At 55.1% G+C, this 27,222-nt stretch overlaps 2 protein-coding genes across 6 annotated transcripts; one reads left to right on the forward strand and one right to left on the reverse strand.

Annotated features, from left to right (window-relative positions):
- Positions 1-768: 768 nt before the first annotated feature.
- Positions 769-16,002, forward strand: ATP2A1 (ATPase sarcoplasmic/endoplasmic reticulum Ca2+ transporting 1). The gene is given in 23 exon segments (XM_006183057.3): positions 769-1,076; positions 1,394-1,411; positions 1,791-1,873; positions 3,253-3,357; positions 4,091-4,229; positions 5,974-6,054; positions 6,879-6,964; positions 7,116-7,214; positions 7,216-7,414; positions 7,608-7,774; positions 9,553-9,641; positions 9,919-10,021; positions 10,242-10,373; positions 11,875-11,997; positions 12,125-12,343; positions 12,933-13,268; positions 13,480-13,700; positions 13,797-13,999; positions 14,191-14,276; positions 14,366-14,499; positions 14,619-14,736; positions 14,892-15,009; positions 15,713-16,002. Coding segments are annotated over 23 exon segments (3,003 nt in total). The 5' UTR covers positions 769-958; the 3' UTR covers positions 15,739-16,002.
- On the reverse strand, positions 15,956-26,976 carry RABEP2 (rabaptin, RAB GTPase binding effector protein 2). Of its 5 annotated transcripts, none has more exons than XM_032460567.1 (14): positions 26,529-26,976; positions 25,861-26,070; positions 23,469-23,626; positions 21,319-21,429; positions 20,887-21,231; positions 19,902-19,997; positions 19,710-19,808; positions 18,617-18,772; positions 17,627-17,804; positions 17,500-17,511; positions 17,352-17,407; positions 17,202-17,255; positions 16,993-17,109; positions 15,956-16,552 (listed from the first exon to the last, which is right to left on the reverse strand). In XM_032460567.1, the coding sequence occupies exons 1-14, from the start codon at positions 26,563-26,565 to the stop codon at positions 16,451-16,453; spliced, it is 1,731 nt and encodes a 576-aa protein (XP_032316458.1). In that variant the 5' UTR covers positions 26,566-26,976; the 3' UTR covers positions 15,956-16,450. The 5 variants fall into 5 exon arrangements, with proteins under 5 accessions (XP_032316458.1, XP_032316455.1, XP_032316459.1 ...); XM_032460564.1 differs by having other exon boundaries at positions 26,539-26,968; XM_032460568.1 differs by lacking the exon at positions 17,202-17,255 and having other exon boundaries at positions 26,539-26,623.
- Between the last annotated feature and the right edge of the window lie 246 nt (positions 26,977-27,222).

Genomic DNA, 27,222 nt, shown 5'->3' on the forward strand with positions numbered 1-27,222 from the left:
ATCCCATTTTCTTGGTTGGGGGGGGATTCCCTGTCAGGGATGGAGAGGCTCTGAAGGCTCTGCTCTCAGAAGCTAAGTTAGAGTGATGGGGGGGGGGGGCGGTTTAGAGGCCAGACAGGCAGTCCTGGCTTTGCTCACCAGGGCCTGGACACTAAATCCCTTGTTGATGGCTGCAGCAACCCCTCCCTAGGGTAGGGTTACCATCTTCTGCCCTGTCCCCTTGACCCTCTCCCCTCCCTACTTCCCCTTGTCCCTCTAGGGCCACTTCCTCTGGCCCCCGAAGGATGTTCTCCCTCTTTTCAATCCCCTGAAGGTTGGAGTCTCTCTGCTGCACTTTCAACTAAGTGAGAAAGAAGGAGACTGCAGCTATAGAAACAGGTTCGGGGGATGAGACGGAAAGTGGGTGTGAGGAAGGGAGAAGTGAAGGTCTGAGAGAAGTGGGCTTAAGGGAAGAAGCGGAGGGGTTGAGGTTGGAATAGGACACTCAGTGCAACTGAAGAAGTTGAGGCAGTTGGGGGAGGGGTCAGTAGCAGAAGACAGAAAGTGAAGTCTCTCCCTCCCCCGTTTCCCTGGGGCTGGGGCCACCTTAGCTTCCCTCATGAGTGACATCTCAGGCTGCCGCCCCACTGTTCCCCCTCTGTCAGCAGAAATATCTCTCTCTTCTGACCCCTCCTGCTGGAGTCTCAGCCAGCCAATCCCTGATCTGGGGGAGGGGGGAGCCTGCCCCCCCCCCACTCCCTCATAAGGACCAGCTGGGGGCTGGGGGGGTGGCCGGCTGCTGCAAGTGGGACTGGGGTCAGAGCTTCGTGGAGGGAAGAATAACCTGGGGGGGGGGCAGGAGCGAAAAAGGAAGAAACCCAGACAGACAGGCAGGCGGACACATTGAGGAAGACCCCGAACACGTGAGAACCCCCCCAGAAGGAACACACCGCCCCCTGGCCCCCAGGAAGGGAGCACAATGGAGGGTGCACACGCCAAGACCACAGAAGAATGTTTGGCCTATTTTGGGGTGAGCGAGACTACAGGCCTCACCCCAGACCAAGTTAAGCGGCAACTGGAGAAATACGGCCACAATGGTAAGTGTCCCTTGGAGGAAAGGCTGGTAATGCCCTTGTGCATCCCCACAACATGCACACACTGGAGCCTCTCCCTCCAGGGTATCTGAGGGAAGAGATAGGTCATGGTCCAATGACTGCAGGAGAGGGGAGAATACTGAGAAAAACAGGCTCCCTGAGACCCAACATTTTGGGAAATTTTATGGGATAACCTTGATGAACTTCAGATGCCCTTTTGATGGCCTGATTCTCTTACCTTAGCCACAGAGTCCTGGGTGTGGGTGGCATTAGACTGAACGCCAGATGAATATGTCCTTTTCTTCTTTTTCCCTGGGCAGAGCTCCCTGCTGAGGAAGGTAAGTTACTGGAAGCCCTGGGCTCTCATAAATAACACCTTCTCCTCTCTGTGCCCCAGTCCCTTCTCCCTGCCCTCTTCTTCCAACTCCTGGGGCCAATGTCCCTCCCCAAAGTTTAGAGTCTGGCTGGGGGCAGAAGTTTCCAGGCACTTTCTCCTTGAGGCATCTAGCCCTTGAACAACTGCCCACCACTTTGAGGAGCCTGTTTTTGGACTCCTGGCCAGCTCTCTCAGGCCTTCTCAGTACCAAGTGGCCTGCCCATCACCCCAGTCCCTTCCTGCTTCAAGCTGGACCCCAGCCTGCACCTGGAGTCCCAGCCGTTCATCTGTTAGACCTTAACCCTGGGGGTGGGGGGCCTTCCCCTTGCCTATTCCCCCAGGGAAGTCCCTGTGGGAGTTGGTGTTAGAGCAGTTTGAAGACCTCCTGGTGCGGATCCTTCTCCTGGCCGCCTGCATTTCCTTTGTAAGTGTGGGAGAGCATCTGGGGGCTGGCTGGGGGTGTGGGTTGGGGGCATCTGGAGAGTCTGCTGGCGGGCGGCTCCAAATCATCGGGTCCTCTAGTCCAAGCCCTCAGCATCCTGTTCCACAGACCAGAACTGAGGGAGGTGGGATGACGCTGATTTGCGTACTCCTCTGTCCTCCCCCACACCCCGCAGGCAGGTTTTATTTTAAGCTTTAAGGGTGTTCTCAGCCAAAATACTGAAGCTAAGCCGCCCCCGGAGCTTCAAGGGCTCCGAGGGCTCGGGTTACCCCCCGAGCTCCGAGCTCCAGGGCTCAGACGCCGCTGCCGTTCCCAGGCCACCACTGCTCCCAGCATGCTTTGGGGCGCACACTCTGCTCCACCAATCTCTGAGCATCTTGGCGTCCCTGCCCCGCCCTCCTGACGCTGATTGGTCAAGGCAAAGACTCCCACCCAGAGGCGGGAAAGAGCTGCTGGTGTGAGGGTGACTCCAAGTGCGCCCAAAGGCCCAGACCCCTCACCTATCTCTGGGGCCTCGCCTCCCCATCCCATCAGGGCTAGAACTCCTCACCCACCTGGCCTGACCCTCCCCTTCCCCTCACAGCCTCAGGGCTGCCCCCACCCGCTCCCAAGGCCCTGCCACCTCTCCTGCCCTGGAGCTCCCCTCACCACCCGTCATCCCAGCAGTCCAGCCTACATTTTGGAATTTCTTCCTTAACATCTTAGTCCTCCTGGGAGACAAGACTCTAGAGGCAAAAATGTCTCCCTGTTCCCTGGTCTCTTTAGTGGAGGCCCCGTGGGCCCTGAGTATTAGCTGGCAGGGCCTCGCTTCTCCCTTCTCAGATTTGCTCCTTGACATTTGCCTGTGGCTGTTGCCTGGCAGTGGCAACAGCTGGGGTGGGGTGTGTACAGGAGGCCCCGTAACACTATCCCCCTCCCTCCTGCTCCCTCATGAAATTGGAGCTTCCCTGCCTTGGGCTTTGGGGGAAGGCCATGAGTGGGCCCAGCGCCTGCGAGGACCACAGGGTTTTTCCTATTGAGTTTTGGCTCCCTGGGATGGATGTGGCTGTGGGGGTAGTTGGCCTGGGTATCCCCTGAGCTTCATTTACAAGCCAACAACTTGGTCAGGGAAACCTGAAAGCATTCCCAGTTAATCCTGGAGCTGTGCGTGTCTGTGCCCGCTTCTTTCGGCTAAAGAACAGCAGTGGTCGTGCTTGTGGGAGTATGAGCTGTGAAGCGTGTAGGCCCTCAAGCAACATGGCGCTGCGGTGTCCCTGGGATGCCATGCCCATTTGCTCCTGCACATGTTCTTACCTCTATTCCTCTCCTTACCCACTGGAGGGACTTCATTACCTGTTATTCTCCCTTCCCTTGCTCCCTAGGTGTTGGCCTGGTTTGAAGAAGGCGAAGAGACCGTCACTGCTTTTGTTGAACCCTTTGTCATCCTCTTGATCCTCATTGCCAATGCCATCGTGGGAGTTTGGCAGGTTAGCTTTGACTCCACCTCATTCTTTCACATCCTGACACTGAACATGAGGCCAGCCTCCCTCCCCATCTCCTCCTCCTCCATCACTTCCCCTGGGCTTACCTTGTTCTCTGGTCCTTTCGCCCAGTTTGAAAAAGGGACAGAATGTTGGAAAGAGGCAGGAGACTGGTGTTCCCATCGTCACTTGTTGGCTGTATAACCCTCAGCAAGTTCCTGTATCTCTCTGAGTCTCAATTTCCTCATCCATAACATGGGGCTAATCATCCTATTCCTCAGAGTTGTGGTGAAACTTAACAAGATGTTGAGCATGCAAGTGCCTAGCCCTGTGCCTGGCATGTAAGAGGATTTCAGCAAATGCTAGTTTGATGTCCTTCTTTCTTTTACCTTATACCACCCTCTGCTTTTCCTGTCCCCTGCTTTCTGATTTTGTTTGATTCTCTATTCTTCTCTCCCCTAAACCCCCTTACCTGTTCTCAGCTATAGGTGACAGTTTCCTCAACACACACACACATACACACACCCCTACCTTCATGTGGGGTTGTCTGCTCCCCTGGGCCAGAAGCCAGGACTGCATAACCTGCCTCCTTCTGTGCGATGCCCCTATTTCCCCCAGGACTCAGGCCTCTGCTCCTCCATCTCTACACCATCCCCATCCTCCCTGACTAGTCCCCCCATCCCATTCTACAACCTTCCTCCCTCTGCTGACCCTCCTCTCCTCCACCCTGTCCCCCCAGGAGCGTAATGCAGAGAATGCCATTGAGGCTCTGAAGGAATATGAACCCGAAATGGGGAAAGTCTACCGGGCTGACCGCAAGTCAGTGCAAAGGATCAAGGCCCGGGACATTGTCCCCGGAGACATTGTGGAGGTGGCTGGTGAGTGATGGGGACGAGTGGTCCAGAATGGGTTCAAGGCCAAGAAGAGGAGTATGTTAGGGGTGGGGACTGTCAGCCCCCTGATCCTGGTGTCCAGGAGGTAGCCAGGATGGTGGAGTTTCTGCTTCTCCTTCCCAGACTCCTCAGGAGGTCACCCCAGGGCACTGTGGCCACAGCACCCCCTCTCTGTCAGAGTCTTAGCAGGAACAGCCAGTCCTGTCCCTGAAGCTGCAGGCAGACCCCCTGCTCCCCCTCCTCTCACCCGACACTTGCAAGCAACAGGTGGAACCCAGTCCCTGCCAATGGCCCCGTCTCCACCCCCCTCCTGAGGCCTGGCTTCCCTCTCCTTCCACCCACCCCCAAGCTTGGTCAGCTTTAAATCTTGACCTCTCAGTGCCCTTGAGGCCTCTCAAAGGGGAAGGAGCGAGGATAGAAGGGAGGAGGGGGGCCGGAGGCTCAAGCCCCCGACCATGTAAGGGAAACTCAGGCCCCAGCAGAGAGCACGGGACCTGGGAGGAGGGGAGCTCAAGGAGGGCCCCGCCTCTCTGGTGAGGGACACTTAATGCCTGACCAGGGAGGGGTGGGGGCCAGGTGGCTAAGATTACTGGGATTCTGCCCCCTTCAGCGGTTTTTATATTTGCCTTGCACAGGCCTTCCCATGTCTCCAGGCCCCTGGAGTAGGGAGATGTATCTTTCTAGGCCTGCTTCCCTCCACCAGACACCCAAATCACCACCATGGGAAGCTTGGGGAGAGGGAGGGTGGGAGGGCTGAAGACCCCGGCGCCCCATCACAGGGCTCTCCTGCCACGGTGACAGTTTGGAGTCAGCGCCATGAATGTCTATAAATATCGCTTGGGCTTGGGTGACAGGGTGTCCCGCCCAACTCCATTGCTGACCTCCTCCCTCCTCCATCAGCTTCCTCTGGCACAGGAGGAGGAACCTTAGAATCAGGGAAAGGAAGGCAGTCGAGCCCCATCCGCAGTCCCATCCTTGGGGCCAGGCTGGATTAGTCTGGGAGGCGGTTAGATTCCTCAGAGGTCTGTAACTCTCGTGGGGCATCTGCCATGGCCCCCAGGCGGGTTCCTGTACTGACCCACTTCTGTGCATGCCCCTTGGCCCCCTTCTCAGCTGTCTGCCGTATGTGGCATCCCCTGCCCCCAATGCCTAGTTTCCTGCGCCTCCCCTTCTCTCCTGCCCATCTCCCCAGCTCACTCACCTTGGCTTCCTGCCTTCCCGAGACGCTCAGACCAGGGCTCACAGGTTTCTGATGAGCATCCTTGTCCCCTCTGTGTGACCCTGCTGGCCCTGAGCCCTCTCCTCCTGTGTCTTCCCTTCTCACGCTTCCCTCTCCTGCTTCTCACTCCACCTTTTGTCTTGTTGACACTGATGTCCTCAGTTCCCACACCTTCTCCTGTTTCCTGCTGCCTCTGTGGCTGTTCCACTTGGTTAGACGACGGGCCCATCCCCGCTTCTCCCTGTGGCCGTTCAGTGTACATTTGTTGAGCATATACTGTGTTCCCAGACTTCCCCTCACCAGGCTCACAGCCCGACAGGGAGAAAAGCATTCAACAGGGGGATAATTGGAGTGAGTTAGAGGGAGATGCTGGTGGGGCAACAGGAGCACAGCCCGGGTGACTTCCCTGAGGCCTGAATGATGAGGTGAGGTCGTCAGACAAAGTCTGGGTTCTTCTCAGGAAGAAAGAAAACTCGCTTCTCAACTGACTTCACTCTCCTCTCTCTACAGTGGGAGACAAAGTCCCTGCCGATATCCGCATCCTTGTCATCAAGTCCACCACCCTCCGGGTCGACCAATCCATCCTGACAGGTCTGCTGGCCTGAGGGGGAGGATCCAGCAAGGGGGCGCAGGGATGAGGATTTGATGAGGGAAGTGGACAAATGGGGATGAAAGAGGACACCCAGCAGTAGGGCCCCCTCCTGGCTCCATCGCGGCAGTGATGTCAGTGTCTAAGCCTGGAACACAAAGGTTCATGGGAGACAGCGGGACATTTGTACTCACTTTCCAGATGGCCATCAACCCGTCCCTTCCACATGGACATACAGACAAGCTCACCCAGAGAACTATCCTGTTTCCTCAAAAGCCCCCAAGTGAAGAACCATAGGTCTTAGGAGAAGATGGAGGGTTCAGTTTCTCCCCTGGGAGAGAGAGGGTGAAGAGCCAGTGAGCATACTCCATGGTCTAAGGAGGCAAGGCTGGGCTGGCCCAGGGTGGTTGCCTGAGCTCTGGCCATTCGGGCGAGGAAGGCGAGGTCCTAAGCGTGGGGGCCTCTCCAGTTGACAGTGCACTTCCATCCATGTCCATCGGCTTCTTTGACTTTCATCAAGACCTTGTTCTGAAGTGTGCACATCATTGTCCCCACGGTACAGACAGCAAACCAAGATTAAGTGGTCCAAAACCATAAAGCTTGAAAGTGGTCAGGCCGGGGGCTCGGGTCAAGGTCTTTTCACTCTAACAGGTGATGGACTTCCCATCTGCCTCCAGTGGCTTCTTCTGGAGTCCAGACTTCCTCCAGGATTGTTGCTTGGTCCTTACCAGGCCCTGTCCCACTGAGCAGGGAGGGAGTTAGGGGTAGGAGGTGTGGGAGAAGGCCAGGATGTCATCTGAAAAACCCCTCGGCCCCTTCTCCACAGGCGAGTCTGTCTCTGTCATCAAGCACACAGAGCCTGTTCCCGATCCCAGAGCTGTCAACCAGGATAAGAAGAACATGCTTTTCTCGGTGAGCCATCCAGGGCCCCTGTTGCGTGACCACGTGTCACGTGGTCTGGGAGAGACATGGCGGCGTGGGAAGAGATGAGACCCACAGCTGGGAGAATGCAGCACGAGGTGCGCCTCTCACCTGATTCCCTGCCTCTTTTTCACCTTCCCAGGGCACCAACATTGCTGCTGGCAAGGCCTTAGGCATCGTGGCCACCACTGGTGTGAGCACTGAGATTGGGAAGATCCGTGACCAAATGGCCGCAACCGAAGCAGGACAAGACCCCGTTGCAGCAGAAGCTGGATGAGTTTGGGGAGCAGCTCTCCAAGGTCATCTCCCTCATCTGCGTGGCCGTCTGGCTCATCAACATTGGCCACTTCAATGATCCCGTCCACGGGGGCTCCTGGATCCGTGGTGCCATCTACTACTTTAAGATTGCCGTGGCTCTGGCTGTGGCTGCCATCCCAGAAGGTAGGGCGGCCTCTCTTTCTCCTCCCATTTGCTTGTCTCACCTGCAAAGACTCTTTATCCAAATAAGGTGACATTTACAAGTTCCAGGGATTCGGACCTGATATCTTTGGGGACCCCTTTTCAGCCTCCCCAACTAGATCTCCCTCCTTGCCCCCCAATAGCATCCCTCACTCCCTCTCCTTCCTCCTCACAGGCCTTCCTGCCGTCATCACCACCTGCCTGGCCTTGGGCACCCGCCGGATGGCCAAGAAAAACGCAATCGTGAGGAGCTTGCCCTCCGTAGAGACTCTGGGCTGCACCTCTGTCATCTGTTCCGACAAGACAGGCACCCTCACCACCAACCAGATGTCTGTCTGCAAGGTCAGGGGAGGGTGGCATCTCTCACTCAGATGACTGCCTTTGGGGTGAAATGAGCCCTCCAAAGATGGGATTACCCTACATCACTGGCAGCTTCTTATTTTGGCCCAAAAAAGAAATGCTCAGAGGGCACAGAGTGCCATTCTGCCGGCTGTGAGAGGGAGCAGAGAAGCTCCTCTGCTCAGGGCAGAGAACTCCCTGCAGCCCCCGTCTATGTGCCAGACACTGCCATGTGCCCTCTCTAATCCCCCCCAGCAGCCCCATCAGGGGAACATCTTGTTTACCTAATTTTCCAGAGGAGGAAACTAAGGTTCGAGAGATTCAGTTCATAGTAAATAAGTAGCAGAATTGAGTTACAAACCCACGTCTGTCTGGGCCCAGACTGCCTTCTGGGAGGTCAGGATGGTCATCTGTGATGGGGCCTGGGGTGCCCGACCACACTAATCCCAAACAGCATTTCCTAAACCAGGGCCCTTAATCTTTTCTGTGCCTCAGACTCTTTGGCAATCTGGACTTCTCCACTGAATATTTTAAAAGTATAAAGTAAAACACACACGGTTCTGTTTTTAAAATACATCGGACTACAGAGGAAACCGATGACTGAAATATGGCAATCAAAATATTTTAAAACAAACTTGTGTTTTGGTAACACAAGTGCTTCTTTATTAATGCATTAAGTAGCAGGTCCAGCAGTGGGTCTCAGAACTGCCATAACAGTGAAGCGGTGATGAGCGTAAATGCTATTTTGAGAGCCTGGCAACAATGCAACGTGACAGGAGAGTATGTGTGATTAGACTGGTGGCCAAGTCACAGGTGTTGTTAATACTAATGTGATCCATTGCCCACATTCATAATTGGAAGGAAATGCTAAATGTCAGAGAGAAAATAAAAGATGTAATTTTTGTATTGCCATCAAAGCTTACAGACCCCTTGGTGGTGGGGGTCATCCACAGACCCAAGGCAAAGAACACTGCCCTAAACAGAGTTCTGTGGAATAGCACGTCCATGAAATAGAAATTGCTGTTCTGAGAATCGAGGGTTGTGTGGTCAGAGCAGGCTGAGAAAAGCTGTATCCTTGGGGAGACCCATGTGCCTGTTGGCATTTGAAAGCCTCGGAGAAGGCTGACTGTAAAGAGGTGGATTTCACTTTGTTTAACCCAGAGTTTCCTAAGCTTCCTCGGCCATAGAACTGTTTTACCTTGGAACATGTCTTAAGCGCCATCCCTTCCAGGCTCACTGTGGTTCAGGGTGGGCTGCTCCCCTCAGGGCACTGCGTCATCTATATCCCTTCAAAGCCGGACCAACTGGGCTCTGGTCCTATTTCATAAAAGTGAATTAATTGCCCACATTTGAAAAGTCAAGAGATTTCATAGGAAAATAACCTGAATGTCTAGTTCTTCCTGCACAACTGGAAGATCTGGCCACAAGGGGCTGGAGCTATAGATGGGCCATGTGCTAACTGGTGGCCTGGTGGCCACGGTCCCCACCACACCTTATCATGCACGTCTAACTGATCTGGGGGAACTTCCGGCATGACCTGTGGTTACTTTTGTTTTCAGGCCACTAACACAGAACATGGAGAGGGATTGCAAGGGAGTTGGGAGAAGGGGAGGATGCAGGGAGGAAAGGGAAGGACAAGTTGGGGGATGGTGGGAAGCTCCGTTAGTCTGTGCAGATGGCTGGGCAGAGGGACACTCGCGGCACGGCCCTCCCCTTGGTGCAGACTGCCTTCAGGCGTAGGGAGAGTTAGGCATCTGTGTGCACACCCTTCTCCTCTGCAGATGTTTATCATCGACAAGGTGGATGGGGACATCTGCCTTCTGAACGAGTTCTCTATCACTGGTTCCACTTATGCTCCAGAAGGAGAGGTGTAAGTCCCCCCACATCCGAAGTCGCCTTCCCAGTGCCTCGAGCTCCTCTCCCACCACACACAGGCACCTTCTCTCTCCCTGGGGCCTCCCTCTAGTTTTGCCTTCCTTTTCTCTCCTCTTCCTTCCCTGACCTTGTTCTCTCTCCCACTTGATCTCCAAGTTGGTTGCCATCTCCCCCACTGTCCCCTGCTGCTTTCCCCATGCTCTCTCTGCATCTCATTCTCTATCTTCTCCACCTGTTTCCCTCCCTTCCTTCCCCGCCGACCCTGCTGCCAGCTTGAAGAATGATAAGCCAGTCCGGGCAGGGCAGTATGATGGGCTGGTGGAGCTGGCCACCATTTGTGCCCTCTGCAATGACTCCGCCTTGGACTTTAATGAGGTAACCTCTCTCCACTCCTGAAGCGGCTCCTCCTTCCCACTCCTGCTGGCTGAGTCCAGGGCTCCTATAAAGGCTGCAAGGAAGGGGTCATGGGAAGGAGGTGGGAGGGGAAAAGAATGACTAGCTCCCTTCCCGTTCTAGGCAGAAGGTAGGGGTGCTCAGTGGGAGCAAGGGGCCAGGAGCCCGGGGCACCTACTTCCTCTTCCTCCTCTGTCCTCAGACCAAAGGTGTTTATGAGAAGGTGGGTGAGGCCACCGAGACAGCACTCACCACCCTGGTGGAGAAGATGAATGTATTCAACACAGATGTGAGAAACCTCTCCAAGGTGGAGAGGGCTAATGCCTGCAACTCGGTAAGTCTGGGTGCTGTATCCCACAGTCCTTCTAAACACCCAACGTTGGACAAGCCAGGATCTAAGGAACCTCAGGAGACAGAGGCCCCCCGGTCAGGCTTGGCAGGGCCTCGTGCTCCATGCTGGGACCCAGCCAGCACGGGCAGGTGGCCTCTCCACAGCTTTTCTTGGCAAGGCTGACTCTGGATAGGACCTGCCGCCCCAGCACTTACACCTCTTTCTGGTGCCTGGCTGCAGCATCTCTCGATGAATTTAAGATCACATTTCCTGTTGTGTCCCAAGTTGAAAGGAACGCAGCTGGACACAGAAACCGCAAGTGACCCATCCTGGGGCAGCCCTGATTTCAGCTATTACCCCTTTGTCTTTAGAAACACTTCTTTTATCAGATCTCAAGACCTGATTTAGGATTTGGGAAATATGACTGCTGCACATGCTTCTGCCTCCCTTTGTCCAGATGGACAAGCCCAATTCTGTGACTTCACTCTAAGTTCTTGCTCTTAATATTTACTGGATGTCTGTACTGAAATCCCCCTGGATATTATATATTCTCCACATCACTCATTCTTTTTTTTTTTTTTTGTAGAGGTAAGATGTTCATTGCTATTTATTTATTATGACAAAAACTATGAAAACAACCGAAATAGCTATCAATAAAGGATTCATTTAGGGGGAGGGTATAGCTCAGTGGTAGAGCACATGCTTAGCATCTACAAGGTCCTGGGTTCGATCCCCAGTATCTCCATTAACAAAAACAAAAAAACTTACAAATGATAAAATAAACACCAACTTATTTTTTATTTCATTTATTGTTTTTATTTTTGTTTTGTGGAGAAATATCCAGGGTGCGTTTGGTACATTCACTTTTATGGATGCTTATTACCGCATGCCAAGCATGAGGTCTGCACTGTCCAGCAAGACATGCCTATAAAAGCACATTGTGGTTATTTAAATTTAAATTATTAAATAAAAGTAAAAACTCAGTTCTTCAGCTGCACTGGCCGCATTTCCTGGGCTCAGTAGCCATTACTCAGTTGCACCGTACTGGATGGTTCAGATCATTAAATATTCCCACCGTCACGGGAGGTTCTAGTGGGCAGGACCACACTGCCATCCTTCTGTTGCGCTTGAAAGTGGACACTGTAAGACAGTGGCAGCATTAGCCTTGGAATTCTCTCCATTTCTGCTGTAGGTACCAGACTTAGCTTTAGTCTCAGACCCAGCTTGCTATCTTTTCTGACCTCCAGATCTTTTTTTTAAAAAATTTTTTGGGGGGATTAGGTTTATTTATGTATTAATTTTTTAATAGGAGGCACTGGGGATTGAACCTAGGACCTTGTGTATGCTAAGCACATGCTCTACCACTTGAGCTATATCCTCTCCGACTCCAGATCTTTTTTTGACTGTGTTTTGAGGGGTCTGGGACTCTTTCGTGCTAGCACAGCACTGTTACTCTTTAACCACCAATCTCATATGTGGCCTCTCTCTGTATTCTCTCTCCCAGGTGATCCGCCAGCTGATGAAGAAGGAATTCACCCTGGAGTTCTCCCGGGACAGAAAGTCTATGTCTGTCTACTGCTCTCCAGCCAAATCCCGGGCTGCTGTGGGCAACAAGATGTTTGTCAAGGTCCGAAAATCAGAGTGTGCCTCAGCTCCATTCTTCTTCCTAATTCTGCACCCCTCTCCTGTCCCTGCCCCCTCTCACTGTGCACTGAAAGGAAGAGTGGTTTCTGAAGACTGTTCTGTTCTCCCAGGGTGCCCCTGAGGGGGTCATCGACCGCTGTAACTATGCGCGAGTTGGCACCACCCGGGTGCCAATGACAGGGCCGGTGAAGGAGAAGATTCTGTCAGTGATCAAGGAGTGGGGCACTGGCCGGGACACCTTGCGCTGCCTGGCCCTGGCCACCCGGGACACCCCCCCAAAGCGAGAGGATATGGTCCTGGATGACTCTTCCAGGTTCATGGAGTACGAGGTGAGCAGACAGAAGTCTCTCATTGCCCCAGAGTCACTTGCCTTACCCCGTCCACCAATCTTAGGAACCATCTAGTGCAGTGCTACGTTGCGTGTGATCCGTGGGCCTGTCCAAGAAGAGGTGAGGCACTTGCCCCAGAACAGAAATCAGCTGGATCACTAAGCACACCTGGGTTCAGCTGACATGTTTCCATTTTCTTAAGATGTGCGTCATCCTGCATTCTGGTACAAGCTCTTTATCTCATAATGGACTTGCTCTCTGAATAGCATGAAAGTCCACTCCCTTCATTTTATAGAGGGAACACTGTGGCCTGGCAGGTAACCTGGATTTGCTCAAAGTTGTAGACCAAACCGGTGGTCCTGCTGAAGGCAGAAACCACCTCCCTCACTTCCAGCTGGAGTTCTTTCTATGACACGATCTGCCATCTATGATGGGCCTGGTACCACCAGGCCTGCAGGTACATACATGGACAAGGAAAGTTTGCTGCCTCTGAGCTTATGAGGCCCTGCTGAGGTTTGAACACCAGGCCCAGGGACTGCTCTCCCCCAAGGTCCCTTCCTGACCCTATTGCTCTCCGCTGTCTCCCCAGATGGACATGACATTCGTTGGCGTAGTGGGCATGCTGGACCCGCCCCGCAAGGAGGTCACGGGCTCTATCCAGCTGTGCCGTGATGCTGGCATCCGGGTGATCATGATCACTGGGGACAACAAGGGCACAGCCATTGCCATCTGCCGACGAATTGGCATCTTTGGGGAGAATGAGGAGGTGGCTGACCGAGCCTACACTGGCCGGGAGTTCGACGACCTGCCCCTGGCCGAGCAGCGGGAGGCCTGCCATCGCGCCTGCTGCTTCGCCCGTGTGGAACCCTCCCACAAGTCAAAGATCGTGGAGTATCTGCAGTCCTTCGATGAGATCACAGCGATGGTGAGAAGACCAGCAGGGCTGCCCAGGCCAGGGCACACATGGGTCTGGTGTGGGGCGGTCTGCTTGTGTCCACTGAGATGACCGTCTTGGGGAGCTGGGGCCCAGGGAGGGCCCTGGGGAGACGCACAGAGGGGAGGGATTCGGGCCCCGATGGAACAGTCTCAAGGAGGGTATGTGAAGGGGCTGGGTCTTACCTCCTCTCTCCCTGCAGACAGGTGATGGTGTCAATGATGCCCCTGCCCTGAAGAAGGCTGAGATTGGCATTGCCATGGGATCCGGCACTGCTGTGGCCAAGACGGCCTCAGAGATGGTGCTGGCCGATGACAACTTCTCCACCATCGTGGCTGCCGTGGAGGAGGGCCGCGCCATCTACAACAACATGAAGCAGTTTATCCGCTACCTCATCTCCTCCAACGTGGGCGAGGTGGTCTGGTGAGCCGCTGGGCCGGCATCCGGGAGGAGGGGGTTGGATGAGGGGGGTGACAGGTCTGGGAGGCAGGACGGACACATGACCACTCCTTCTGGCAGCATCTTCCTGACAGCCGCCCTGGGGCTGCCTGAGGCCCTGATCCCTGTGCAGCTGCTGTGGGTGAACTTGGTGACGGACGGCCTCCCAGCCACAGCCCTGGGCTTCAACCCCCCAGACCTGGACATCATGGACCGGCCGCCCCGGAGTCCCAAGGAGCCCCTCATCAGTGGCTGGCTCTTCTTCCGCTACATGGCAATTGGGGGTGAGCAGGAGGGAAAGCTACACTTCCTCCCAGTTGTAGGGACTGACCCCCTTTCTGGGAACCGGTTTCCCCACGGCAGCCACCCCAGTGGGCCCTCTTCCTCAAACAGCCATTCATGGCCACATGACCATCTCAACTCCTCCAATCCCCCCATTCCTGGCCCCTCAACTCCCATCTTTTCTCTACCACAGGCTATGTGGGTGCAGCCACCGTGGGAGCAGCGGCCTGGTGGTTCCTGTATGCTGACGATGGACCTCATGTCACCTACAGCCAGCTGGTAGGGCTGGACGGAGAGGCGAGGTGCATAGCAGGAGGGTGGCATGGAGGCATCTGTGGGAACCCAGCTCCTCCCCTCTCCCCCTGCAGACTCACTTCATGAAGTGTGGGGAGGACAACCCCGACTTCGAGGGTGTGGATTGTGAAGTCTTTGAGGCCCCCCAGCCCATGACCATGGCCTTGTCTGTGCTGGTTACCATCGAGATGTGCAATGCTCTCAACAGGTGGGGCCCAGCACCCTCCCCTGCACCCCTGTCCTCTGCCCCTCCTCTCCTCTGCCCCTCCTCTCCCTGCTCACCACTGCTCTCTCCTTGGGTCTCTACCCCCGGGCCTCCCTGCGCAGCCTGTCTGAGAACCAGTCCCTCGTGCGGATGCCGCCCTGGGTCAACATCTGGCTAGTGGGCTCCATCGGCCTCTCCATGTCCCTCCACTTCCTCATCCTCTACGTGGACCCCCTGCCGGTGAGCCTTCCAGCCAGGGGCCACCTGTCCTCTACCCACAAGGCTCCTCCACAGGGGCAGTGACCACCACCACTGAGGGAGGAGGGCGGGGTCAGGCTGGCACAGTGCTGGGTCCTCTGGCCTCTCCTCACCACCCACTTCCCACCTCCTCCCAGATGATCTTCAAGCTCCAGGCCCTGGACCTGCCCCACTGGCTCATGGTCCTCAAGATCTCATTACCAGTCATCGGGCTTGACGAAATCCTCAAGTTTGTTGCTCGGAACTACCTGGAGGGTAAGAGGCCACCCCCCACCCCACCAGAGCCCTGTCAGCCCCTGAGCCCTGAGCACAGTCCCCTCCCTCTGCACAGCGAAGGCGCCTGCCCCGCTTCCTTTTCAGGTGGGTGAATTCTCTGCCCAGCAGAACCAGCCCCTTCCCTCCTTTCTGGTCTCCTCAGTGCCCCCACAACCTCCTCAGCCCTCTTGGCACTCCGCACTCGCCTCCCTCCCTCGGTAACGGCTGTCTCTCTGTCCTCTCTGGCCATAGGATAACCCGTTTCCCCCTCCTCCATCTCTTTGAACCGTGTCACAGGTATCACCTCCTTCTTGCCCTCGCCGCAGCTGCTGTGCCCTGCCTGCCCCTCTCCCCCTCAGGTGGCACTGAGGTCACCTGCCCTCGAAGCTCCACCTGGAGCCACTGCTGCTGCCACTGCCACGCTTCCAAGTGGGGGCAGGCTGCTGCCCCTCCTCTGTGGGGCCGGCACTGCCCGCCCCCAGGCCCCACCGTGTCTGCTGGGCTGCGCTGGGTGGCGCTGGCTGCGCGCTGAGCTGTCTGCTGCTGGGGCTGCAGTGGTGGGAGGAGTGGGGTCTGGGGACACAGGTGAGCGGCGGGTGGCTGGGGGTACCCTCCAGGTGAGTGTGCCGGGGGACAGGGAGCTGAGAAGGACTTTTCCTCTCCTGCCCCGCCCCCGGCCTCATCCTTCCCTTTCTCCTTCCAGATCCAGAAGATGAAAGAAGGAAGTAACCAGTCCTTTTGTCCTCCCCCAACCCTGATAGCGATGCATCTTCAGCCAGAGCTGTGGCACAGATCTCCACGTTCCCTACTCCCCGCCCCCCTCTTCTGTTTATAAACACAATGTCCCCTTCACTTTTCCTCCCCCCTCAGCAACCCGCCCCCACTTCTGCCCTGGTAAAACCTCCCCTCCCCAGTCCCGTGGGGCTTGCAGGGACAAGGCGACTGATTGAGCTGAGCTGCTTATTTATTGAAAATAAATGACAGAAAACTCTGGCCTTGTCTCCGTGCCCATCTTGGGCTTGCGTGGGGCCCCTGGGAACAAGTATCTTAGTGTCACGCAGTCTGGAAAGCAGCTGCCTGTCCCAGGGAGCATATATGGAGGGACATGGCCGAAGGCTCCCAGCCACCACTCACAGCTTGGCTGTGCCTCAGGGAGGGGAGGTGTGGCTGTCAGTCTGGCTGGGACTCAGGAGGCAGCATGGCAGCCAGAAAGCCGCAGGGCTGAGCCTACCCCTTTGGTTCCCAGAGGGCGTTGGGACCCTCATCCAGATGTCATCCTTGGACACAGAAGGCCCAGCCACCCCTAGGAGGAGGTGATAGACAGGGACCCTCTCAGGCTCGGAGACGGTAAAGACTCCATCCTGAAACCCCCAGAGCCTCAGCCTCATGGTTCAGGAGTGGAGAAGGGCAGTCTCCTCCAGGGTGGGTGGGTGCCAGCCCCTCAGGTGTCCTTGATGTCCCTGATGTCCCTGAGGGGTGCCTCGTCCATGATGCTACGCACTTGCTCCAAACTCTCTGCCTGCCGGATCCGTTCCAGGCGCACCTATAGGGCCAGCAAGGTAGGCAGAGGACCCTTGGTGGGAAAATGCAGCTGCCACCCCACCTACCAGCCCCCTGAGGGACAAGGGCCCAGAACCAGTGTACCTAGGGCCCCATCTCCCCCAACCCACAGAGAAACTGGATTCAAGAGAAGAAAGGGGTCCTGAGAGAGCAGCCTGAGGAAGGGTGGGCAGGGGCAGGTGGAGCTGACGTGATGAACAGGCGGCACGTCCACATGCCGGGCCCTGGGCTGAGGGCTTCATGTGACCAACCAAGATGGACACACGAGATCTTCAGCTTTTTTTGACCAATAGCTCAGAGGACAGGACCATGCCAGCTCTAGGAAGAGGAAGAGAGCTCCCCTAACTGGGGGACTGTCCTTGCAAGACCTGGGACAAGTCACCTGGGGTCATGCTTGCCCGGTGGGGAGGGGACGTGCCGTACCTGCAGGGCCTGGGACAGTCGTACGAAATCTCTCTGCACCTGCTCACTGGTCTCCAGCTCAGCCTGCAGCCGCAGCACTTTTGCCCTCTGTTCCGAGAGGAGGTCTGTGAGCTGGGCCTGGGAGGATAGGACACAGAGCTGGGGTTTTGAGCCGAAGAAACTGGATGTCTGGATAGGGTAACCCCTTGGACACCACTCCTGACCCTGACCTCTTCTGTGCGGCCTGAGCCTGATGGCTGCCTTAGGACTTCCTGCCGCCTGGACTGAGGGAGACATAAAGGGCAGCAGGGGCCGGTGAGGGTCTTCTTCCTGCTGCCACCCCTCCCCCGTCATCCCGGCCTGGCCCGGGCCAGCCTCACCTTGCTCTGCTCCTGCTGGACCCGCTCCATCTCCATCCTCAGGCTGCACAGGGAGGCTGGGAAGTCAGGCAGGGCCAAAATGTCAGGCTCACACCCTCTCTCCTTCTCCGCCCCACCCGGCTGGGGACAGGCTCCAGCCCATACTCACCCTCTAACACCTCTGTGCAGAAAGGAAAGGAAAAGAAAGGAAAGAGGTCAAGGCTCGTTCTGGGACTGCGCCCCCTCTCCCTTCCCAGCACCTCAGGGGTGGGGTGGCTCCCCTCCCCCTCCCTCACCTGTCTCCTCACGCTGCACCCTCAGCTGCCCCTTCAGGCTGGCCCTTGCTGCTGTCTCCTCCTCCAGCGCCTCCCGCAGCGTCACAATCTCAATCCGCAGGCGCTCAGCCTCGTGCTCCCGGGCCTGCTGATGGGCCCGCGCCTCCTGCCGCGTGCGGTGTACCAGCTGCTGCAGCTCCTAGAAGGATGCAAGTCATAGGCTGGGCAGGGAGCAGATGCCCCAGGAACCAAGCGGCTAGATGGAGACTGTGGGGAGGGGAAAGGAATGGAGGAAGGAAGAAAATGTTAAAGGGGAAACAACCTGAATGCCCACCACGGGGAGACTAGACAAACACACTGGACAGCAAGGAATATTTTACTGCAGCACAACCCCTCGGGTGGCGGACCCTCAGGAGTGGTGCTGATTGAAAGTTCCAGGAGATTACCCAGAGCAAGATTCTGAGCTTTTATAAAGTACTCCACGATTTAGGCAGTCAGGTATATGTAGTAAAAAACAATACCTAAGAGTGGCAAAGGAATGATAAAGCTCAGGAAGCAGAGACAGAGCCAAGGAACACCGGGTGGGTGGGGGCACATGTAAGGAGATATGTAAATTGTAGTTCTCAGGGTGGGTGAGGGTTCTGGGTGATCATCATATTTTTAATAATTCCATCAACAAAGGCCATGCACAGATCAAATGATGACAGCTTGCTATGAACCAAAGATTACAATGAATTCAATTTTGTGGACCTCATGTCACTTAAAAATAACAAACCAAATTACTGCTTCCTTGGTGTCAAGCATTCTGTTAACTTACTTTCTGTCCATGCCAGTGCTGGAAAGGGGATATGGTCCCATTTTGCAGAGGAGGAAATTGAGCCGTAGAAAAGTCAAGTGAGTTGGCCACAGTGACATAGCTAGTACACAGCAGCCTGGGTCTGTCCCCGAGTCCCATGAGCTAGGGCCAATGCTTTGCTGCACGTGGAGAGAAAGGGCCCGCAACAGGCTTACCGGCAGTGAGCTGGGCAGCGGCTCCTCCTGGCCCTCATCCTGCTCCAGGCCCCGGGAGACTGAAGACGGTGGCTGCTCAGCCCGAAGCCCTTGGTTTTCCTCAGTCAACCGCTTTACCTCGTGGCTCAGGCACTTGTGGGAGGTGGCCAGCTCTGCCTGGGGACAGACAGTTAGTATGAGGTGATGAGGGGACAGGGATCTCCAGTCTCCTGTGAGGCCAAACCCTGAACACTCTTCCCAGACACTAGAAGGAGAGCCAGGAAGCCCACGCCCTCCTTCTCAGCCATGAAAGGAAGAAACACCCTTTAGTAAGTGTCTGTGGCTCCCAAGCTCTTTCTACACCCTCCTTGATGACTCAGAGGTCACAAAGTGGCCAGCACAGGCCACATTGGGTGTTTTATTTGGTCTATACAGATGCTTTTAATTTTTTAAATGTTTTAAATTTTTTGATGGAGGTACTGGGGATTGAACTCATGCTAAGCAGGCACTCTACCACCGAGCTATTACCCTCCTCCCCATACAGATGTTTTTAAACCTTAAATTAGTGCCAATTTTAAAAACTGGGAGACTGCACATAAATATACAGATCTCTGGCTTCTCTTGACAAATGAGAAAACTCGGCAGCACCAAGCCTGCACTCCTACCCCCTCCAATGAGTGGAGTCGAGGGGCATGAGCCCCCTTTATAGGGTCCCTTGGTTTGCCCTGCTATTCCCTCCTGCCTCACAGCTGGTCCAGTTCAATCATCTGCCTCTCCAGTCTGGTTTTGGGAAGTATCTGATTCTGCAATCCCTGCTTTTAATCCTTACAACTCTGCAAGCGAAGTCCCATTATCTCAATTTCAAGGCGGCAAGGCTGAGGCTCTGAGCTTGTGGATTAGCTCAAGATCACAGAGCACGGTGGGCTCTGTCTGAATGCAGGGCCGGGTGCCCTTGAAACCCTTTTACCCACCTGGCACCAACTCCGGGGCAAAGTTAGAGCGGCTGGAGGGGAGGAGGGCAGGGCACAGGACAGGTGTCTCAACCTTCCACGTGTCCCCCTCAACCAACTGCCGGCCCACTCCTCTCCCGCCTGCCCTGGCCCCCAGCCCTCACCATCTGCAGCTGAACCCGCTCCTGGGCCTGGCTCACAGTCCCCTGCAGGGTCCGCAGCAGCTGCTCTGAGTTCTGGACCTGGGCCAGGAGCACCTGCATCTGTGGGTGGAAGCGGGGGCAAGGGTGAGGCCAGGGCCCAGAAGGAGGCAGGCAGTAGAGGCTGCATGGGACTGGAGCAGAGGCTGAGCCCACCTGCTTGGCGCAGTCCTCGTTGCTCCGTCTCAGGCCCTCCTGCAGCTCATCCCGCTCCCGGCTGATGCTTTCCAGGTCCTTCTGCAGCTGCCGCCCCTGCCACAGACCCCGGCCTCAGCCTCAGCCTCCAAGGGGAGGCCTCCCTCGTCACCAGGCCTCTCATGCCTGGCCTCCCGCACCTCGGTGGGCAATGTCGTCATCCGCTCAGTCGCTCAAGCCAAAAGCCCAGGAACTGATGCTGACTCTTCTCTCTTCCGCTGTTCCCCAGGTCCAACACACCAGCAAGCCCTGCCCCGTCAGCCTCCAAAGTGGATTTCAAACCCACTCACTCCTCTCCATCTCTGCTGCCAGCTCCCGGTCCACCTTCCTCTAAATGCTGTAGAGCATCTCTCTCCCAACCGGTCATCCTGCTTCCCTCGTTGCCCCCTCCTACGATGACAGTCCATTCCTACACAGAAGCCCATGTGATCTGTTAAAAGCCTAAAGCAGAGCAGGCCTCGCCCTGCCTTAAACTCCACCGAGGCTTCCCACAGTCCCCGAGGCCGACCTCCTACAGCCCCTGCCTGCCTTTCTGATCTCATCTCTCTTCTCCTTGGTGGCCTTGCTGCTCCCCAGATGCACCATGGTCTGTTCATCCTCTGGGCCCTGGAAATTCAGTTCCTTTGGTCCCCAATCTTCGAGGAACACCTCTTTTTTCACCATCTAAGCCTTAGTCTCCTGCAGGGCCAGTCTCCACCCCGTGACCCTACTGAGTCTTGTTCTGGGCATTTCACCCTGTGACCCCATCTTCCTCATGTGCCCCTGTGCATGTCTGGCCCTGGTCCCCTCACTCGGAGGAAGCTCCAAAAGAGTGGGGGTTTTCATCTTCACTGTCGAAACCCCAGCTCTAGGTCAGGGCCTGGACACACTGGGTTCTCAGTAAGTGCTTGGTGAGAGAGAGACGGATGCATGCAAGTCGGCAGGCTGCTCCCCACGCTCTACTCACCTCCATCTGCAGCTGCTCCCACTGGTTGTCTGGAACAAGCTGGTAACCAGGAGGGGGCAGGTAGATGCCCTCAGGGACCAGGGTGCCCGTGGACACCAGAGAGGCGGTCTCTTCCTGCTCAGGGCTCAGGCCCTGGCGGCTACGGGGCAGGGAGGCGCTGCTGCCAGCCCCGCCACCCAGGGAGAAGGAGGAGATGGAGGCGCTGTCGTCACAGTTGTGGGCGAAGGCCTCGGCTGCCGTGCCATCCCCACTCAGCTCCTCAAGAGGCTCCAGCGGAGGAGATGGGTCCCGGGACAGGAGCAACTCCGTGGAGCCATGCAGGGAAGGGGGATGCTGGGGACGTCTCTACGGAGAGGGGACAGGGAAGAGGCTTGGGGGCCAGGGTCCTGTGGCATCCCTTCTTCCCGTGGTGCCCCCTGGCCGCCCCCTCACCTGGATCTCCTGGATCAGCTCCTCTGCCTTCAACAGTTTCGCCTTCAGCTCCTCAATCTCTTGCTCCATGGGCAGCACGATCTCCCGCAGCTTCTCTGAGTCCTCGTGGGCCTGAGGATGGGGGGATCGGGCCTTGACAGTCCCCACTCCTGACTGCAGGACCCTCAGAACTGCTCAGATCTTTCCCTCCAAGCATATCAGCTCGTCTAATCCTCCCAAGAAGACGCCATTCACGCCCATTTTAGAGAGAAGAACACAGAGGCTCTGAGAGCTCACATGGCTTGCCTAGGTCACACGGTAGGCAGCCAAAGTCACAACCACCTTCCTGTTGCCCACTTGTAGAGTGACATAGTTTTCTTCCCCAGCATCATTTGTCCTTTTCTCTTTTACCTTAGAGCCTCACATTTTTAGCTGGGCTCGTGGCCTAAATTCTAGAACATCAGCTACCTTTCTCAGCTTCCCTGTAAACTAAGCAAGGCCATATGACTAAGTTCCAGCTAATGAGATGTAGGTTGATGTGCCAGGCACAACTCCTCAAACGGCGAGGGTGTGCTTTTCTTTACTCCTCCTCCTCTTGCTGGCTGAGTTGTAGACATGATGGCTGGCACTCAAGCAGTCATCCTGGACCACAAGGCAGTTAGATACCTATGGCAAAACAGCAACATAGGAGGAGCCTGGGTTCCTACTGACTTGTTGAACTGCCACATCAGTCCTGAAATGTCTACCTCTGGACTCTAAGAAAAACAAACTTCTATCTTATTTAAGCTACTGTTGATTTGGCTTTTCAAACTTTGTCCTAACTGATATGTCCTCCCATATTTTCATCGCCACCATATTGCTGGCCACTTCTTTTCAGTCTCTTTTTCAGGTTTGGGAGCCTGCTGAACTTGCAAAGCCAAAGTCCCTGGATAGCTCCACTTGGATGTTGCACAGGCTCCTCTATCCTAGTACAGCCAAATGTGACTCAACTCATGATGCCATTCCTCCTCTTACAGGCACTAGGTCAGCAAAAAAGACCCTGCTATTCACCCAGCTATCCAAGACAGAAATCTGCCAGTCACCCAACCTCTTCCAATTCATGCCATTTCTACCTCTTGAATCTCTCAAAAACCTGTCTCAGACAAGCTCAGTTTAACCCTCCAAATCTCTTATGTGAACAGTGGCAATAGGTGGGATGAGCCCGTATGGCCTAAACAAAACACCTGTGATCCCATCTGAAGCTCTAAAATACATGCTCTGCAGATGCCCACGTGATGGATGGGTGATGGCTAGATGCAGGCATTGGGCCAGGGCTGGAGCTGCTTGCCTCTGGGCCTGTGGCTCCTTCTGCTGTACCAGGCGGCTTTAATTTACCCTCTCCTTCACCACCCCCACGTAACTGCTCCCCGAGGATCACTCTAAATGCAAGCAGCAGCCTCTGGTATGAAACTGGGGCTTGGAAGCCTTCCCTTCTGGGGCTTCCTGTTTTGATCTTTGTCTTTCTATCCATTGATTTATTCCATCTCCCTGAGCCTCAGTTTCCTCACATATAACATGAGGTGAGTACCTACCTCACAGGGCTGCTGTGCGGCTCAAATGAGGGAATGATGTGAACTTGCTTTGAAACATGAAGACTCTGGTAATATGTGCTTACGATTGTTCATGACAATAAGAATAAAGGAGGAGATATACCATTGAGATTAAGAACAAAACTTTAGAACCAGACCGCCTAGATTTTTAAATCCCAGATCTGCTCCTTTTTATGTGCACAACCTGGGGAGAACTACTAAGCTTCTCTGAGCCTCACCTTACTCACCTGTTTAGTGAATCTAATGGATCTCTCTTTCAAGGGAAAGACGGGAGACTGAGTGTGTCAAGCAGTTTTCACAGTGCCTAGTGCATGAGAGGTATCCTTAAATGTTAGCTCCCCTCCTCCTACATGACTTTCCTCAATTGTGGAGGTAAGCAAACCTGGTCCAGGACCACGCTGAGTACGGGGCTAGGGTGTGCTATACTTAGAATGATCACTGGGTGCCCTGTTCCCAGTGATGTGGCGATGGGATACCGACAATCCCTCTGCCCCATGGTCACCTTTGGCTGCCTCAACATCTTTCCAAATCCCAGGGTGGAGTGGGGAGGAGAGGAGAAGGGCAGGCCATCCCAACCCCAACCTTTTCCATCTGCTTCTCCAAGGAGTCTAGGGGGTGGGCCCGGGACAACAGCTGCTTCAGGCGCCCCAGCTCCCGCTCCTTCTCCTCACAGTCTTGCTGCTGCTGCTGCCGTTCCTGCTTCAGAGAACTGATCTGGGCTTCATAGCTGCTGATGGAGTCTGGCAGGGCAGGAAGGGCAGAGGAGAGGGAGGGTCAGTGCGCCGGCCCTACCTGGGGGTGAGTGGGGGTGCTCGCCATCACTGCGGCTCTCTACCAGGCAATCCACCACAGTGGTGAAGACAGGGGGCTTTATGGCAGGTGGTCCTGGGCCATCAGTTAGCCTCTCTGCATAATGTCTTCAGCTAATGATTATCCCACTGGCTTGTTATATAGGATCAAATGACATGACATGTGGAAGGTGTTCAGCCCTCTTCCTGGTACATAATAAATGCTAAAGATAGGCTCTGTTTCTATTAATACATACCAATAACAATCAATATCTAATTACTAACTACTATATATAAAATAGATAAATAGCAAAGTCCTACTGTATAGCACGGGGAGCTACTTTCAATACCCCTTGTAATAGCCTATAATGAAAAAGAATATGAAAAGAAATATATATATGTATAATTAAGTCACTATGCTGTACATCAGAAATTAACACAACATTGTAAACAAATTATACTTCAACTAAAATATATATATATATAATAATAGTCATAAATATTTACTCTGGGCCAGACTCTGAGCTGGGCTCTGGAAATAGAGAAATTGATCAAATACAAACCCTGACACCAGGTGCCCACAGTCCAATGAGGAAGACAGCCAGGGAAATAGTTACGAAGCAACAGGAGAAGAGCTGTGAGAGGACCTTTCCTAGGCTTGTGGATCCCAAAGGAAGGAGCCCCTAACTCTGCCTCCCTGACACTAGCAAGTGGTGAAGGAGGGAAAGGACACATTAAGTAACAGGAGCAAAGTTTCAGAGGTGGGAAAGTGGATGGTGTGGCTGGGGCGCAGTGAGCGTGTTGGAAGATCTGGAGTGAAGGTGCACAGGGAGATGCTGGGAGAGGTGGAGAGGGTGGCAGTGCATGGCTGCCAAGGCTTTGAATGCCATGCCAAGGAGTTTGGAATTTATCTTACAGGTCAGCGGGAGGTGGAGGTGGTGGTGGGTGGAACATGGTCAGTTTTCATTTGCATAGTTATTAATTTTAGCATGTACTAACATTAAAAGTAAAGGTTCTGTTGCCAGAGTGCCTAGATTTAAATCTTCTGCTACTTTCTAGCTGTATCACCTTAGGTAAGTTATCTAACCTCTCTGGGCTTCAGAGCTTCCTCTGTAAAGTAGACAGAGATAATAGTTCCTACTTAGAGAGATTGCTATGAAGATTAAGTACTCATAAAGCATCTAGCTCAATGCCTGGCATATAGTAAGTGCTTAATAAATGTTAGTTACTAAAATTATTATTATTGTTATTTAGAATACTGTTTCTTGTAGGGACAGAAAATTTCCTTTAAAATAAAGGTATATACGTTTTATAAAAGTGGATTTATTCAAAGAACAAATATTAAGTAGACAACAGGGTAAGTCATAAAAGGAGACAACCATGTTGCACAGGTGGTACGTGGATGCCTGAAATGTGGGAAGTATGACCCCAGATAAGTCTGGAGCCAAGAGTGGTTGTTAGAAAGGGAAATGACATGGTGGGATGGGAACTGTAGGATGTCTACTCTGGAAGCCAATGTCAAGGTCAGACTATAGAGGGAGCCTTGTAAGAAGGCTGGGGCAACAGTCCAGGGGACTTGACGAGAGCTTCGCTACAGCAGTGGCAGTGGAAGCGGAGGGGTGGGATGGGACTGGAAGCTATTTCAGAGGCTCTGGCCTCTGACTAGAGGAGGAGGGAGAAATAGGAAAAGAAGCTGGGGGATCTGGGGCGAGGGGTGCTGATGCAGCCCAGTACAGAGGATGTGATGGAGGGAAATCTATGCATGTGGGTGGGGAGGGTGTGTGTCGATGTAGGGGTGCTGGGGAAGAAAGGAAACCAATTAGACTTAGAGACTAGGCCAAGGGCTGAGTATGCTGGCCAGAGGCTCAAATGAGCTCTCAAGGAACTGAGAAGTTGCTCACTTTCAGGGCTGATCAGTCATCAGTAAGGGACAAGAAGTGACAGGGGGCCAGGGAATGGGTAGAAGCTCCGAGCTAAACTTAGCTGGAATTGACAGAGCTGCTGCTAGCACAGGCAGCACCTCTATGTAAATCAGAAAAGGGCGCCTCTTCCTCTCAGCCCCTGGGCCTGCTCGGTGCCAGGCAACGCTGCTAACCTATCCCATAGCTTATCTGCCATGACCCCCTTCCTTGTTATGCACTCCCGCTTAGGGGGCCAAGGGAGCCTGGGAGGAGCGCTTGCCTCACCTTTCAGGATGGCCTGCAGGGAGGCCACCTCCTCTTGGCATTGCCGCTGCACTGCAGCCACAGCCTCAGCCTTTGTGCTCTCGCTCACCTCGGCCACAGCCTTCATGGTTTCCATTTCTGCCAGGGCGGCTGCCAGCTCAGCCCGAAGCCGGCCGAGCTCCCCTGACTCAGCTTCAACTTCTGCCCCATCCTGGGGCTGGGGACCCAGCACTGTGGAGGACAGGGATCAGCCTGTTTTCTCATCACTCTCGGATCCCCAATATTCCCAAATCTGCAAATCCTGCAACTAAGTACTGCAGCCATGGTCCTTGCACCTTCATCTATCCCCGCCCCTTCCCCACCTCCTCCTCACCTAGCTATGCTGTCTGCTGCCTAGAGCCCCGCCTCTTTCTCCCTAGGTTCACCCAATCCCCTCTTTTCTCTGATACGACCCCCTCCCTTCCAGTGGCCCCGCCCCTTGCCCACCAGGCCCCTCCCCTCCCTTAGAGGGCCCCACCTCTAACCTGCCACTGGCCCACCCCCTGGAATCGCAAGACCACGCCCCCTCCGGCTCTTTGCCGGGGCGTGGTCCCGCCCCTTTTTCCAGACTCCCCTCACCATCCCCCATCCACCAGTGCCGAGCTCGGCCCCGCCTCCGGTCTCGCAGCCCCTCGCGTGCATGGACGCACCGTCACGTACCGGCTCCCGGCTGCCTCCGCCGGTCATCCTCGCCCGCGGCCGCCGGCGCAGCTGCCGCCATCGCCTCCGCGCAAACGGCGGGTTCCCGCACTCCCTGGTGACGGCGCTCACCGCTTCCGTGTCCTCTCGGCCGTTTCCGGATCCGCTCGGCTGTTTCCGGATGGGTCCTGGGCTCAGGCTGAGGCCGGAGTTGGGGTGATGGCCGAGCCTCGGCCGGAGATTTCCGAGTCGACGTCTGGCCTCGGTCTCAGGCCCCGCCCCTCCCCGTCTTCTTCACTGGGTAGCGCTGTTCGAGAAGAACGCCTGTCCTTCACACCATGAACAAGTTTTTTCATCAAAGGCTTTCTGGCGTCCCCACGTGACCTGGGAGCTCTGCTCAAATTACACTTCCTCAGGACACCCGCCGGCCTCAACCTAAGGAAGGCGAGGCTCTCGCGGTCTCTCCCGAGCCCCGGAGCCGGCCTCTTGGTCAGTCCTTGGCAGCCCTTCCGCCGGAGCCTGGCTCACATTACAGCGAACTGTGGTCGGGCCTCCCTGTTCCTCATGGAGCCTCATGGAGCGTCCCTCGGGGCAGGGCTGCTGGGTCCACTTCACTTTTCTGGGCGCCTGGGTCGGGGTCCCCGCGTAGTCAGTCAAACTTCCAGGTCCCCACCCCTACTTTGATACTCAACCAGTCACCGATTC

The sequence above is a fragment of the Camelus ferus genome, chromosome 18 (genome assembly GCF_009834535.1).
Source record: "Camelus ferus isolate YT-003-E chromosome 18, BCGSAC_Cfer_1.0, whole genome shotgun sequence".
In the NCBI taxonomy this organism is placed as follows: domain Eukaryota; kingdom Metazoa; phylum Chordata; class Mammalia; order Artiodactyla; family Camelidae; genus Camelus; species Camelus ferus.